At 44.3% G+C, this 15,614-nt stretch overlaps 1 protein-coding gene across 3 annotated transcripts in view; it reads left to right on the top strand.

Moving 5' to 3' along the window:
• The window catches only part of LOC137618197 (transcription initiation factor TFIID subunit 11-like), a 123,348-nt gene that overhangs the window by 29,368 nt on the left and 78,366 nt on the right, over window positions 1-15,614 (top strand). For 2 of the 3 annotated variants that reach the window (XM_068348288.1, XM_068348287.1), the window contains exons 3-4: window positions 98-175; window positions 13,524-13,689. In XM_068348288.1, coding sequence (XP_068204389.1) covers window positions 98-175; window positions 13,524-13,689 — 244 coding nt within the window. The remainder of the gene's footprint in view (window positions 1-97; window positions 176-13,523; window positions 13,690-15,614) is intronic. The other variant, XM_068348289.1, reaches the window with a different exon arrangement.

The following is a 15,614-nucleotide window of genomic DNA, read 5'->3' as shown; positions in this document are numbered from 1 at the left end:
TTATATAACCAGCGGGTAAGTATATTCAAAAATTTATTTTATTATGAAAATATAATTTTTCTTAGTTGTGAGTATTGTCTTCTTTTTAACACCAAAGGTACAACACCAAATTCAGGACGAGATAGCACAACCCCAGGGAGGGACAACTCAGTATCAGGACTCGATAGCAAACCAGGTTTGTTTGTTTTTTTCATTATTTTAGATCATTATCCTTTGCTAGGGTGCAACTTTATTACCTTATAAAAAATGCTACTCAAATGCAATTTGACCTTCTTCACTAAGAAATTGGCTGTTGGGGGAAAGATGATGTGTTTGGTCAGGCAAAAAATTACCTCTGAACATGGCTGAGCAGAAGATATGGTGTACCCACACTTTAGTTGCCATAAATTACCTTGGCACTGATGTATGTGGCTCCATTTGAAGGGATACTAGGTATCCTGGTAACTACTGGCCCTACAGCAACTCTGTATCATAGAATACCCCTCACCCATATTATCTATGTATTTAGGGCTTTAGTTATCCAGGCCTTTGGATTATTCATTCAATAGATAGGGAACATACCCTTATTTTTATTTTTCAAGGCCCGTGGAGTTTTTGCCATATAAATAAGGTCTGGCTTCATTGTAAAGCCTGCAGCATTACCACACATGATAAGTGTGACTCGGTCCTTGTGGGCCTTGTAGCCTGGTCTGTGCACTTCATCCTTGAAGAAGAATGTACGTGATGCCATTCTCTTCCAAAAAAGACCTGTCTCGTCCATGTTAAAAACTTGTTCGGGGAGGTACTGGCCATCCTTGATCAATTTTGGAAATTCAGCCTCCACGTTCGATTGGCAGCATCAGTGTCGGCGGAGGCAGCCTCTCCATACAAAGGCATGCTTTTGAGGCAGTATCACTTTTGTAACTTGTTGAACCAGCCTTAGCTGGATGTAAAGCCTCGTCCTCGAGGCAGCGAATCACTCGTCACAGTGCTAGTACGCTGTGGTTTGTCAGCATCATCTTCATCGGCTTCTTCTTCTTTGCCGTCGTCATTGGGCGAGGTTTGATCAAAGAGAGACTTGGTGTTTGTCCTGATCATAGTATCCAAACTTACGTTTTTTTTTTTCCTACAATCTGCAATAAGATGGCTCCAATCCCATTATCCGATGCATCCACTTGGATAAGGAATTTTTCGTTGAAATCTGGTGCTTCAGGTATCGGTTTCTAAATTAATATGGCCTTCTTTAGATTTTACTTTTGCCTGATACCTTCGTAATGTAGATCCGGTCACTGTTTTTCTCCAAAATCCGGAATGTTTCTTGGAACTCATTGGCTAGAGGGAATCTCATTACTGTGGAGTAGACCAACACCTGATGTCCTACCTCAAACTGTCTGTTCGTACTCTTCATGCCAAACCTTTTCAGCCATTCTTGACTCGTTTTCATGCCTTCTAAGGAATATTTCCTTAACTCGCCGATCCTGTTCCTCAAATCCTTGACATTTTCTCCTTCTGTTTCCTCTTGATCTTTCCCTTTTCCTGCCAACATTTTCTTTGGTCCTTCGCTGAAGGGTTTTCGTATTTTCATCGGGTGTAAGGGAGTTTCCTTGATGCACTCGCTATGCTTTCCAGCCATCTGACATAGGTGACATGCACGAAAAAACTGGCTCACGTCCTTATGCATGTTAGGCCAGAAAAAAGTGTTTCTTAACCTTCTCCGTCGTCTTCCTTATTCCTATGTGTCCCGTCTTGTGTGCTACGATGATCACCTATCTTGTCAACGGTGCAGTAACCAATATCTGATGAAATATCCCCCATTCGCCATTCTCAGGGATATCGGTGGGTCCATGCTTCCTCATAAGGATTCCATTCTTAAGATAATAACAGGTCGGAGACTGCTGTACCTCCGTCTCATCCACCACACGGTACAGTAACTGTTAACATTGCATCCTTCCATTGTAATCCTATCAGCCCTTTCATACTCATTTGTATTACTTCTAACACTGAGGTTTGTTAACGTTGCATCCTTCCGTTGCAGTCCTATTAGCCTTTTCCTACTCACTTGTCCTACTTCTAACACTAAGTTTTCTATTTCTTCCAGGTCCATTTCTTCTTTGTCTTCTTGTCCACTCGTCTGTCGTTTCTCTTCGCGCCTTCAATTTCTTTCTCTTCTTTTCCAGGCACTTTCTTTGTCATATTCCTAGTCGTCACACAACTAGGAAACGGATACGGGTAGTCCTTCCCGAGTTCAGTCGTAGGACTATACTTTAATGGTTTCTCTGTTACAATGGGACAAGGCGCAAACGGTGCTCCACCCACTTCATTACCCAATAGGACGTCTACTCCTTTGACAGCCAATGAATCCTTTACCACAAAATCAAAGTTACCTGTCACTAACTCACATGACAGTTGCAAACGGCAAATAGGGGTAACCTCTTCAAAATAACATAGTCTCTTGTGAGAGACTGTTCCACTAAGGGGTGTACTCCTCGTATCACCGCACTATGGTTGCAACCTGTGTCGCGCAATATCTTGCCCCGGGTTTGCTGCTAACATACCTTCATAAATATATGGTTTAAAGGTATCCACGCTGTTTGGATTTGTCCTGTTCGTCGTGTAAACGTTGGCTGGTTTATTTTCCTCTTCATTCTTTCCCGATTGTTTCTTCATCTTCGCAGTCTGTGATGTCTAATTACCCTTAATCACTTGGGCGACTGTTTTCGGTTGGTTTGACCAACATACCTTACTGATATGGCCTCTCTTGCCACACTTAAAACAGACAATGTGAACCTTCTGCATGTCTTTCAGGATACTTGAAGGAGGATGATTCAACAATTGTTACTGTGGTACTATGACATTCTGCTTAGGAACAGTACCAGTGCTACTTCCGTTGTAACTGTTGATCTTGTTCACGTAGTTATTACTTAACTGGTTTCCCTGGTTCGGCGAATACTTGACACTTGGTCGGAACGACGGTTGAAACTTCATGCACAAATAGGGTATACAACTGATGATAATGTAATCTTCACCCAGCGAAGTGGCTTTATCAAGTTTCTTCACCTCTCTCTCTCAAGTACATTCGAATATGTTCAGGAATTCCTTGTAGATACTGTTCTAGTACTATCAATTCTTCAAAATCAGCAATCTTCCTCATGTTAGCAGCCTCTGTCCATCTCTTAAAACAGTATCATACCTTATAAGCGTACAGTGAGCCCTCGTTTATCGCGGTAGATAGGTTCCAGACCCGACCGCGATAGGTGAAAATCCGCGAAGTAGTGACACCATATTTACGTATTTATTTAACGTGTAGAGGGCCTTGAACGCCCTGATAACCCCCTGGTCCATCGGTTGAATTAATGACGTGGTGTTGGGTGGCAGGAACTCAACCTGAATGCCCTCATGCGACAGGTCAGTTGCGTGTCCACCAGCGTTATCCATAAGGAGAAGGATCTTGAATGGCAAGCCCTTCTCTACGAGATATTTGCTGACTTGCGGGATAAAACACTGGTGGAACCAGTTGGAGGTCAGCATCTTCGTAATCCATGCTTTTTGATTATGCATCCAGTACACGGGAAGGAGATTCTTATTTTTATTTTTCAAAGCGCGAGGATTTTTCGACTTGTAAATAAGCCCCGGCTTTAGCAAAAATCCAGCAGCATTGCCACACATCACGAGGGTTACGTGATCTTTGAAAGCTTTAAAGCCAGAGGCTTTGGCTTCTTCTTTGAACAGGAAAGTTCGCGACGGCATTCTCTTCCAAAACAAGCCAGTCTCATCCATATTAAACACTTGTTCCGGCTTGTATCCACCTTCAGCGATAATGTTCTTGAAAGTCTCGTTCGCGTAAGTTTCATCAGCGGCAGTGTCAGCGGAAGCAGCCTCGCCATGCAGAGAAACGCTTTTCAGGCCGAAGCGTTTCTGAAACTTCGCGAACCATCCTTTGCTGGCGGAAAAACGTTGTTTCTGAGGCTGGGAATCAGTGGATGTCCCTGGTTGAGGTTCATCTACATCATCTTCTTCTTCAGCATGGTCGCCATCGTCGTCTTGAGGTTCCTTTGCCGCAAAATTCTCATACAAGCTCAAAGCCTTGGTTCGGATGGTGTTCATATCCAAGGCTATTTTCTTCTTCCGGCAGTCGGCAATCCACACTGCTAAAGCACCTTCCATGCGTACGATCGTTTTATTACGCGTGGTAACGACTCGCTTCGCTGATCTGCTAAAGGTGATTGCAGCCGTCTTTCTAATGTTTGCCTCGTCCTTCTTGATGTAGCGAACGGTGGATTCGTTCACTCCAAAATGGCGGGCTGCGGCCGCGTAACTTCTGCCTTCTTTTAACATATCGAGAAGCGTCACCTTCTCAGCAATCGTCATCATCTTTCGATGGCGTTTAGGCTCACTACCAGCCTTAGCAGAAGCAGAACGCTTGGGAGCCATTGTACAGTAGGGGTTAAACAGAAAGTTCAACAAAAAGTTCAACTTAAAACAGTCACGCACAGCACAGATTAAAGTTCACAATAACGTAGCAGCATCTACACGGCGAGAGAGCGGCAAACGAAGTGGCCGTGAAAAGATGCTGCGGGTTGGAGAAGTGGTCAAAACACCAATCACAGGCTAGATTACAAAACTTGGGTTCTGATTCGTCATCTATCAGCGCTTGAACCAATCACAATCCGTCTTATATGCTACGTAGTAGTTACCAATTCAAAGTACAAGGTACCCTACGTATACAGTACGTCTTTAAATACGCTATTTTACGCTTGTTTTGTTGTAGGATATGTCTCTCTCTCTCTCTCTCTCTCTCTCTCTTTCTCTCTCTCTCTCTCTCTCTCTCTTTCTCTCTCTCTCTCTCTCTCTCTCATCACTGTTTTTGTTTCATTTCTCATTCTGTCTCTCTCTCTCTCTCTCTCTCTCTCTCTCTCTCTCTCTCTCTCTCTCTCTCTCTCTCTCTCTCTCTCTCGTACGCTTATTCGAGATGTGATTTTTGCAACAAAGAATATTATTGGATGCAGTACTACGTACGTATACATACAAAAGATTCATGGAAAAGATGCACATCCATTACATTTGTAGTACAGTAGTAGCCATCAGCAGCCTTACACCATTCTAATACAGTATGACTGCATCTGATTTGCGTTTCATGTTCGATTTAATTTTACTACGTACTGTATACTGAATTGTCGTATGATCACATTCTCTTTTCGTGTTTTATTTATTTCTGTACTGAATTATATGTCATATGTAATGCAATGAACCATCAGTAAGAGCAGATATTACTAATTACAGTATTATTGGAATTACAGGTAACGAAATATCATATTTGGGGTCTTCATATATCGCGGTATTTTCGAAATTTCCGGAAAATCCGTGATATGTTTATAAATATGGGTTATGAAAAAAATCCGCGAAGTGGTGAATCCACGATGGTCGAACCGTGAAGTAGCGAGGGCTCACTGTAACCCAGTAAAGTAATTTTCCGTCCTTCCTCAAACTTCACAATCTTTCATTATAATATTCAGGGGTCATATGATACACTTGCAGCACGCTCCTCTTCACTTCTTGATACTCCTTCCTCTGGTCCAGAGATAAGGAAAGGTATGCACTGTGGCCTTTCCCAAAGAGCACACTCTGCAATAACACAGACAATTTATCTTCTGGCCATTTCATCATCAATCCAACCATTTCAAAATGATTGAAGAATTCATCTGGAGCCTCTTCTGTGAATTTTTATAGATATATTCTATAAAAATTACAACACTTTGAAAGAATTTACATAAAGATAATAAATCACTTGAAATAATAAATCTGAACAAAACTTAAATTAAGACAAAAATGTTGTGCTCTGAAAATTATGGTATATATTCACTTGACTTGAAATATTAAATCTGCATAAAACCTTAGACTAAAACAGAAGAGATAATTACACTGAAAATTATATACAGTAATCACTTGACTCAAAATATTAAATCTGGATAAACCTTAGACTACGACAAAAGAAATAATTACCCTCTAATGCTTAAACTCCTAAAGAACTTACATAAAATAACTGGTAAACTAACTAACTTCACGTATTTACTTGCACAGGCCAGTTACAAAAATTTACACAATGCCAACATTCACCACAACACAATAAAATGAAAATCACCTTAAACTTCTTTTGTATCGTTTCAACAAACAATTCACGTTGGAGCACAGAATTACTTTGGAGGGGACACACTTTAGGTACTGAGAGAGAGTGAGGGATGCACTTTGGCTCTTTCACAGGATGGCTGTTTCTCTTCTGCTGATATTCATCCCTTAGGGCACTTATATATGAAATTAGTAACTTCTCGAATATTTTAATAAATTATTTTCGTGGCTTGGGTGCCGGCCTCTAGTGCCACCAGAGTTATCAACTAGACAAAAATTCAGGGGGCAAACCTTGGTTTCAGGCTACTCTCTCTCTCAGCTGCTCCGTCTACCCACCATTCTCGGAAAAAAAAAAAAAAGATAAAATCTTACACTGGGGTTTCAAGAACCTTCTAAAACACGTGGCAAACATAACACAATTTCTCATAAAAATATAACAAAGATTTACATAAGCCCTTGTTCATATCTTGTATGGATCATATAACACTCTTTAACAGGTTACGTAAGACTTCATAACAAAATATGTGAGATAAAGAGTTAATTCTTAAAAATTATGTAAATTTACATATACAGTACTGACTTGAATGAGAAATACCATGAAATTAATTACGAAAGTCTTACATAATTTACGTCGCAAACTTATACCTACATGAGAGGAACTCATCTTAGGAGCTGGCTATTCACCTCTTCAATGCACATATAAAAATATAAATAAAATACCCAAAGAACTTATTTACTCTATACTAGACCAGCTTCGTAAGGACACACAGTACTTATGTCTTTGTGTGATGGATTTTGTTAAGTGGAGGAGCAATAGCAATCATGTAATCACTGATACAACAAAGTTGCATGTCCAGCATTTTTAATACTTAATGAAGTCATTCTTTTTTTTTTTAGTAATTTGTCATTATTCATTCAATATTTCAGTCAGTTATAGCATTGTTTTGATTTGTTTTAAATCCAAATTACAGTTTTTAAACATTTGACTTAGCCGGTGGATATATATATAGCTAACGTCTGACATCACGGCAGAAAATTCAAAACTCACGGGCAATCGGAGATCGGGAAGCTAGGTGTACTACTAGCGCCACCACTCGCCAGGATACTGGAACCATTCCACAAGTCCTCAGTTCTTCTCTGCCGCTGTGGCGTCAACATTGGAACTTTCATGCTCGCGCATACCCTCCTGTTTTCTACAGCTTTGGTGAAGTACTTGTTTTTTGGTTAATGGCTTTCGCTTGATTGGATTTTCTTACGACTTTTCTTTAAACTCTTTTTGATTTGACTATTTTTTACCCTTGCTTGCTTGATCTCTCGCTGGATATTCCAAAATGGCTGACCCTTCTCTTGTGTATAGGAAATGTGTGAAAGGCTGTAAGACCCGCCTTCCTAAGGCCTCTACCGATCCCCTCTCTATTTGTAACAAATGTAGAGGTAAAATATGTCAGTTAGGGGATCGATGTGATGAGTGTGTTATTTTATCTGATACCGAGTGGCTTGAATATGAGAAGTACACTCGTAAGTTAGAGAGAGATAGGGTTAGAAGAAGCTCTTCTCACTCTTGAGAATTTTCCTCTCCCCATGTCCCTGAACCTATTCCTTCCCCTGTAGTGGTAGTCCATGAACCCCCTACTAGCACTAACGAGCCTTCACTGATGGACATGATGAAGGCAATTCATGCCCTTGGTGCCAAGGTCGAGTCGCTTGCTACGGACAGGAACCAGCTCATGTCTGACGTTAATTTGTTGAAAAGTGCCAGTGTTAGTGATAAAAGTGCGAAGAATGTGTTCAGTGTTGCGTAGGGTACGTCTGTTCGTACTTGTCGTTCACCCAGTCTTAGACCGCTTTCAAGCTCCCCAACCCCTGGGAGAAGGAATGTCAAACGACGAAAGGGAACAATAGGTTTTAAACCACGAACAGATGTCCCCTCACGAGTTGCGGTTGACGTTGCACGTAACGATCGCCTTTATCATGGGAGAGGTGAGGCTAAGTTCTCCTCATCCTCTGATGACGTTAATGTCAGTAGAAAAAACTGGCGTCAAGATTCCAGACCTCTCAAGAGGAAATTGATCCCTTCAGATCAAAGTCAACGTCCTGGCTGCAGTCATTGGAGCAGTCCAGAACGTCTGCCTTCATCGGATGAAGGTACACCTGCCAAACGTCCCTTAAACATCTGGTATGGTTGCTCCGGAGACCCGTTTGCAGGGTCACGGTTCTGTGGTTTCGTCTGGACGTTCCAGACGTGACATGAGTGCTGTTGCTCCCGTTGTCATCACTGACGTTGCAGAACAGACTTTACCGAAGTCACGCTCTGACACACTTGTGACTGACCCTAATTGTAGCATGCTGCAGGACATGCAGATGAAACTTTCCTCATTCATGCAGTCTTACCGTCCAGCCCATGAACGTCAGGAACCCTCGGTTGCGGAGCGTCATGATTCTAATAAGCGTGACCCTTCTCCCCATGCTTCCAAGCATGAAGTTTCACGTCACGCTGACGTGACCCCCTGTATTCAGCATGCTGTCAAACGTGACGCCGATCATCAGGTTCGACGTGATGTTGAATGTCAGTCGATGCAGTCCCGACGTGACGTCGATCTTTCTTCTCTTCCTGCTACCCATTGGCAGGTTGATGCAGGCTGTCAAGCTGTTCCACACAGTTCCCGACACCTTGTTGATTCTCCACCTCACAAACACGTCGAGCTTCTGGATGAAGTTTTTTCTGAGGAGGAAGTGGATGATCCCCTTTCCACAGCTGTACCTTTGTATACCTTGTCAGAGGAAAAGGAACCTAGATCCACACAACATTCATTGGATTTTAAAAACATTATGACTGTTTTTAAGGAAGTTTTTCCTTCACATTTTGTGCCTGCTGCACCACGCTTTCCTCCTTCAGAGTTCACCTTGGGGACGACTACACAAGCTCCCCTGTTTACTAAATTGGTGCTCTCTCGGTCGTCTAAGAGAGCTTTGCGTTTGCTGGGAGACTTGTTGCAGTCCAAAAGGAGTCTTGGCAAGTCAGCCTTTGCCTTCCCTCCAGCTAAGCTTGCTTCTCGTTCGAGCGTCTGGTATGAGACAGGAGAAGTTCTCGGCTTGGGAGTACCTGCCTCTGCCCAGGGGGACTTCTCAAGCCTGGTAGACTCTCCTCGTCGTCTGGCCATGAGACGCTCGAAAATTTTTTGGACAACCTCGGAACTCGACCATCTGCTCAAGGGCGTCTTCCGTCCCTTTGAAGTGTTCAACTTTCTAGACTGGGCATTGGGAGTCTTGAGTAAGAAAGTGTCTGTTTTTAATAATATTGAGTCTGTGGTTCAGATTATGTCCTGCATGGACAAAGCCGTAAGGGATGAATCAAATGAGCTGGCTGCTCTTTTTACGGTGGGTGTCCTTAAGAAGAGAGAAACGTTGTGCTTCTTCCTGGCTATGGGAGTTACTCCTTGTCAGAAGTCGGAGCTTCTGTTTGCACCACTTTCTCGTTCACTTTTTCCCCAAGAGCTTGTGAGGGAAATAGCTTCATCACTAGCCTTGAAGGACACCCATGACCTGGTATCTAAAACGGCTCGCAAGGTGCTGCCTTCCTCGTTTTCAGGCAGCAGACCGAAGGTGGAAACCCCTGCATCTAGGTTCATTCCTCCCTTTCGTGGTAGAGCCTCCAATAGAGGCAACTCTCGCTCTGATGGAAGACGAGGTAAAAGGAGGGGAGCTAGATCAAGTCGTGGCAGAGTCTGACTGCCCTTAACTTCAGACAGCAGTAGGGGCCAGATTGAAGAACTTCTGGCAGGCTTGGGAGAGAAGAGGAGCAGATCAGTGGTCTGCCCTCTTGTTGAAGGAGGGGTACAAAATACCCTTCGTAAAGAAACCCCCTCTAGTCCAAGAGCCGATAGATCTCTCTCCCAGATACCGGGAGGACGCAACAAGACAAGCTTTGTGCCTACAGGTGTCCCTCTTGTTAAAAAAGGGGTCTGTGGAGAAGGTGCTAAACCACCAGTTTCCAGGCTTTTACAACTGCCTCTTCCTAGTTCCAAAGAACTCAGGGGGTTGAAGACCAGTGCTGGATGTGAGCGCGCTCAATGCGTTCATCCTGAAATTGAAGTTCACAATGGAGACTTCCAAGTCTGTACTAGCAGCAGTAAGGGAAGGCGACTGGATGGTCTCTCTAGACCTCCAAGACGCATACTTCCATATCCCTATTCATCCGACCTTCCAACACTATCTAAGGTTCGTATACGGGAAGGAAGTCTTCCAATTTCGAGCTCTGTGGTTTGGTCTCAGCACCGCTCCTCTTGTGTTTACGAAGCTCATGCGGAACGTGGTGAGCTTCCTGCATTCGACAGGTATCAGAGCCTCCCTATACCTAGACGACTGGTTACTCAGGGCGTCGTCCTTCTATTGCTGTCTGAAGGATCTCAGATTGACTTTGGCCCTAACAAAGGAGTTGGGTCTCCTAGTCAACAAGGAGAAGTCTCAACTGACCCCATCTCAAACAATTCTCTATTTGGGGATGGAGGTACTGAATCTAGTTTTTCGGGCTTTTCCATCGCCCACAAGACTAGAACAAGCTCTCATAAAGATTCGTCTTTACCGAAGGAAGAGCATTTGTTCTGTAAGGAAGTGGATGAGTCTGGTGGGAACACTCTCGTCACCGGAGCAGTTTGTTTCCCTAGGTAGACTCAATCTTCGCCCTCTCCAGTTTCACCTCAACCAGCATTGGGATAAGGAGAAGGGCTTAGAAGCAGTGACCATTCTGCTTCCAGAGACGGTCAAGAGTTGCCTGAAATGGTGGGACGACAATCTCAGACTTCAGGAGGGCCTCTCTCTTGCACAGAAGAACCCAGACCATGTGTTGTGCTCAGACGCCTCGGACTCGGGGTGGGGAGCAACACTAGGCAAACTAGAATGCTCGGGCCTATGGACCAAAGACCAGGAGAGTCTTCACATCAACCAGAAGGAGCTTTTGGCAGTTCTTTTGGGCCTTCAAAGTTTCAAAAGACTAATCCGAAACAAGGTAGTGCAAGTAAATGCAGACAACACCTCAGCGTTAGCCTACATCTCCAAACAAGGTGGGACCCACTCGCAGTCCCTTTACTTCACTGCAAGGGAGCTTCTGGTTTGGGCGAAGGAGAGAAACATCACCTTACTAACAAGGTTCATACAATGAGAAAGGAACGTGATGGCAGACTGCCTCAGCAGAAGAGGCCAAGTCATTCCCACAGAATGGACTCTGCATCAGGAGGTTTGCGAGAAACTATGGCGGATATGGGGACGTCCGCCCATGGACCTATTCGCAACCTCGAGAACGAAGAGGCTTCCAACATACTGCTCTCCAGTTCCAGATCTAGAGGCGGTCCACATCGATGCGTTCTTGCTGGACTGGTGTCACCTGGAAGTGTATGCGTTTCCCCCCTTCAAAATCCTTTACAAAGTCTTACAAAAGTTCCCCTCTCACAAAGGGACTAAGTTGACATTGGTTGCTCCCCTCTGGCCATCAAGAGAATGGTTCACCGAGGTACATCAATGGATGGTGGACATACTAAGAAGCTTGCCAATGCAGTTAGATCTGCTCCAGCAACCGCACATGAAAAGGTTCCATCAAAACCTCCACGCTCTTCGTCTAACTGCCTTCAGACTATCGAGAGACTCTCTAGAGCTCGAGAGTTTTCGAAGGAGGCAGCTAGAGCCATTGCCAGAGCAAGGAGGTCCTCTACCATCAGGATCTACCAGTCCAAATGGAAGGTGTTTCGAGATTGGTGCAAAGTCACCTCAATTTCCTCGTCCAATACCTCTATAGCCCAAATCGCTTACTTCCTGCTACACCTCCTCTACCATTAAAGGTTACAGGAGCATGTTGGCTGCAGTTTTCAGGCACAGGAACCTAGACCTCTCTAACAGTAAAGACCTTCAAGACCTTCTCAAGTCTTTCGAGACTTCCAAGGAGCATCGGATAGTGACACCAGCTTGGAACCTGGATGTTGTCCTGAAATTTCTCATGTCTGAGAAATTTGAACCATTACACTTAGCCTCTTTTAAAAATCTCACCTTAAGACACTTTTCTAGTGAGTCTAGCGACTGCAAAGAGAGTTAGTGAGGTTCATGCCTTCAGTAAGAACGTTGGCTTCTGTACTGGAAAGGCAGTATGCTCCTTGCAACATGGTTTCTTGGCCAAGAATGAGCGTCCTTCCCATCCATGGCCAAAATCTTTTGAGATTCCCAACCTTAGATTGCTGAAAGTAAGAACACATGAAGTCAGAGCTGTGGCAACTTCAGTGGCTTTCAAGGAAAATCGATCCCTACGAAGCATTATGGACGCAACCTTTTGGAGGAGTAAATCTGTGTTTTCTTCACATTATTTAAAGAATATACAGACTCTTTACGAGGACTGCTACACTTTGGGACCATTCCTAGCAGCGAGTGCAGTAGTGGGTGAAGGTTCTACCACTACATTCCCCTAATCCTAATACCTTTTTTCTTCTCTTGAAACTATTGTCTTTTTGGTTGTATGTGGAGACTGGGACAGTCTTCGGCAATCATTTGAGTGGTCAAACTTGTTTCTTAAGAGCGCCCAGATCAAGGGTATTGGTTGAGGTCCTGTCATAGAGGTGTTCACCCCAGATATGACAGCTCCTAGAGGTCTTTCAGCCCCCTGAGTGGATCGCTGGGCTTCATAAGGATAGCGGACTAATGAGGCAGAGAATCATAAAAGTCAGCTTCCTTATCAGGTACGAATCCTTAAGTTTGTTTTTATCAAAACTCTTGAGTTATATTCCTATGATGTTTACTGCTGGTCTCTTACCCTTCACCAAGGGTGTCAATCAACTATATATATATCCACCGGCTAAGTCAAATGTTTAAAAATGATATTTTCATTATAAAATAGATTTTTGAACATACTGTACTTACTCGGTGGATATATTTAATTAAATTCCCTCCCTTCCGCCCCTTTAGAGACCTATGGGCAGAGAAGACCTGAGGACTTGTGGAATGGTTCCAGTATCCTGGCGAGTGGTGGCGCTAGTAGTACACCTAGCTTCCCAATCTCTGATTGCCCGCGAGTTTTGAATTTTCTGCCGTGACGTCAGAGACGCTAGCTATATATATATCCACCGGGTAAGTATGTTCAAAAATTTATTTTATAATGAAAATATCATTTTTAGATTCTAAAAAATTATTCAACTCTACTTCAAAACTAAAATGTTAGAAATTTATGTAATATTCTCATGTGGTAAAAGGTTTAAATTTTTATGTGTTTTGTCTCAATGAGAATCAATGTGTTAAAGATTGACTCACTAGTCTCTGTATAAGACATTAGTATAGCCACATGAAAATGATTTCTCTTCATTCTCATTAGCAAGAATTTTCCTAGTTTGCTGTATTTTTGATGGAATACTCAAGAGACATATGCATGATTTTTTTTTTTTACTCAGGACTTGAATTGACTCCAGAAAGAGACCAAGATGTTGATGTTGGTGACAGTGGGGACATTCTGTTGCCCAAGCCTGCAACTCCTCAGCCTACTTGTCCTAAACTGGAACGGAGACGTGAAAGCAAAAGTAAAAGAGAACAGGAAGAGGAAGAAAGAGAGCGTATGCAGTGAGTGTTTAATATTTTTTGTAAAATTAGCTGTTTCGGCACTAAATACAAACCTTACGCTATTTACACTATTATTTCGGCGCTAGCTAAAACAAGCCGTTAAAGCTTTTGCAAGGTGTAACTACCCTCCTCTAGTTAGCGGAGGGGGCAGGGGGTAGCAGGGTTAGACCAACCACCCTGCTCACACTATCTCTAGTAAACAACCGTCACTTTTTATTTCGGCTTGGTGGAGTACAGACGTTGTCTTATTCCTCCGCTAAAACCAAAATGAATATTTCAAATTAACTGGCCTAAAAACAAAAAATTTTCATTCATTTTCTTCTCAGGTGTGGCTGCCTGTGAGATCCTTGAGCATGCGGGTTTGTCCCGGTAATGATGGGCGTTGCTGCAGCACCTTCATGTCTGCTGAGGAGACGGATCCTCACGGTCTCTGCCCTGTATGTAGGGGTCACTCTTGCATGCAGGCGTCTCCTTGTCAGGTGCGTTGGGAGTGGTCACCCTCCCAGTGGTTGAGGTTTAGTAGATGGCGGAAGTAGAAGGTGAGAAGGGGTCCTTCACCTTTGAGGTCAGCTTCGAAGGGGAAGAAATCTCACCATCAATCCCCGTTGTGTCGACCTCTCCATAATGGCTGCTCGTTTGACTTTAATCAAGAGTTGGTCGAGCTAAAGTGGCACTCACATGACTCTGGGACAACCTTACGTGTTTGGGGCCTCCGTTGCTTCCCCTAGTGAAGCACCGCCAGCTGCCACCATGGGGAGTCTTTCTCTGTCAAAGCAGTTTGTCTTCTGTGGTCTTCCTTGGGGCTCACAGGTTCTCCGTGCAAGGAAAGGATGGAGGAGTTCCTGCGGTTGGGCACACAACGAGAGCAGACATCCTCCTCAGGGGCTGATTATGATCTTCCCCCACAAGATTACGTAGGTCGAGGACCGAAAGAGTCTTGCATGCGCTCAGCTGCCTTGGCCTTGACTTCTGCATGCCCCGACGTTCTCTCTGCTTTGGCGGGTGGACGTGAGCAGTTGCTGACAAGCACTCCTCGGAGGGACTTTTTGGGGGATCCCTTCAGGGTAAACCCAGGAAGTAGCTTCGGCTATGTCCCAAGGGCAGTTCAAGGAGTTGATCTTTTGGCTGAGTTTGCTCAGCTGGAAGGGAGATGAAGTGAGCAGTCCGGAGGTCCACCCCAGTTGTTGGACAACTTTCCTTACGAGGGAGAGTCATCCTCCACCAGGCGTTGGGCAATCTTCCCTTACAGCCTTCTCCTGAGTGGTCTCTCCCCCGGGGTTTCAACCGAAGGGCGTTGGATTCTTCCATGCCCTGCTCTAGTCCATCAGAGCACAGCTTTTCAGAGCTGGATGATGATGGTGGGAGGTGATTGCCTGTGATCCCTCTCCCTTGTTGTTGTGTCTGTAGGGTACAGCGTAGCACTATGTGCTATACAAGAACCTGCTTGGCTGTTCGCACCCAATTGCTCAACAATTGCCTGCCCTTCCTCTCCCTTAGGGGAAAAGAAAACAGGACAACTTCCTCCTGCGGTGGAAAAAGAAAGCAGGATAGTTTCTCTCATTAATACACTGACCAACTTTTCGCGGCGGAGTCTTGTGCACCCTGCCACCTAGCGAGGTGGCCGGGCCAGCTCGTCTGTCAGAAGGCGCGCACGCTACCTCTGTTACGCATATTGCTCTCTTTAGCGAGTCTTCCCATCCAGACTCTCATGCGCAAGAGACATTGTCCAGAGCTAAGACGAGTGGTACCTTGCTGGCGCGTTGTACGTAGGTAGAGGAGCGTGCACAGGTAGACTACATCTTACTTGTGCGAGCTGAGAAGGTGTGCGCCTTATCAGCCCTCGCCTCCCCAGTACTTTGCTTATAGTTGGTCTGCTTTGGAGGAGGAACAGCGAGTTCCGCGGCAAAGGAAGGTAGGTTTTTCTT

This window comes from Palaemon carinicauda, chromosome 24 (assembly GCF_036898095.1).
Source record: "Palaemon carinicauda isolate YSFRI2023 chromosome 24, ASM3689809v2, whole genome shotgun sequence".
Lineage (NCBI taxonomy): Eukaryota > Metazoa > Arthropoda > Malacostraca > Decapoda > Palaemonidae > Palaemon > Palaemon carinicauda.
The sequence above is the reverse complement of the archived record's forward strand: the minus strand, read 5'-3'. Positions and strand labels throughout refer to the sequence as shown.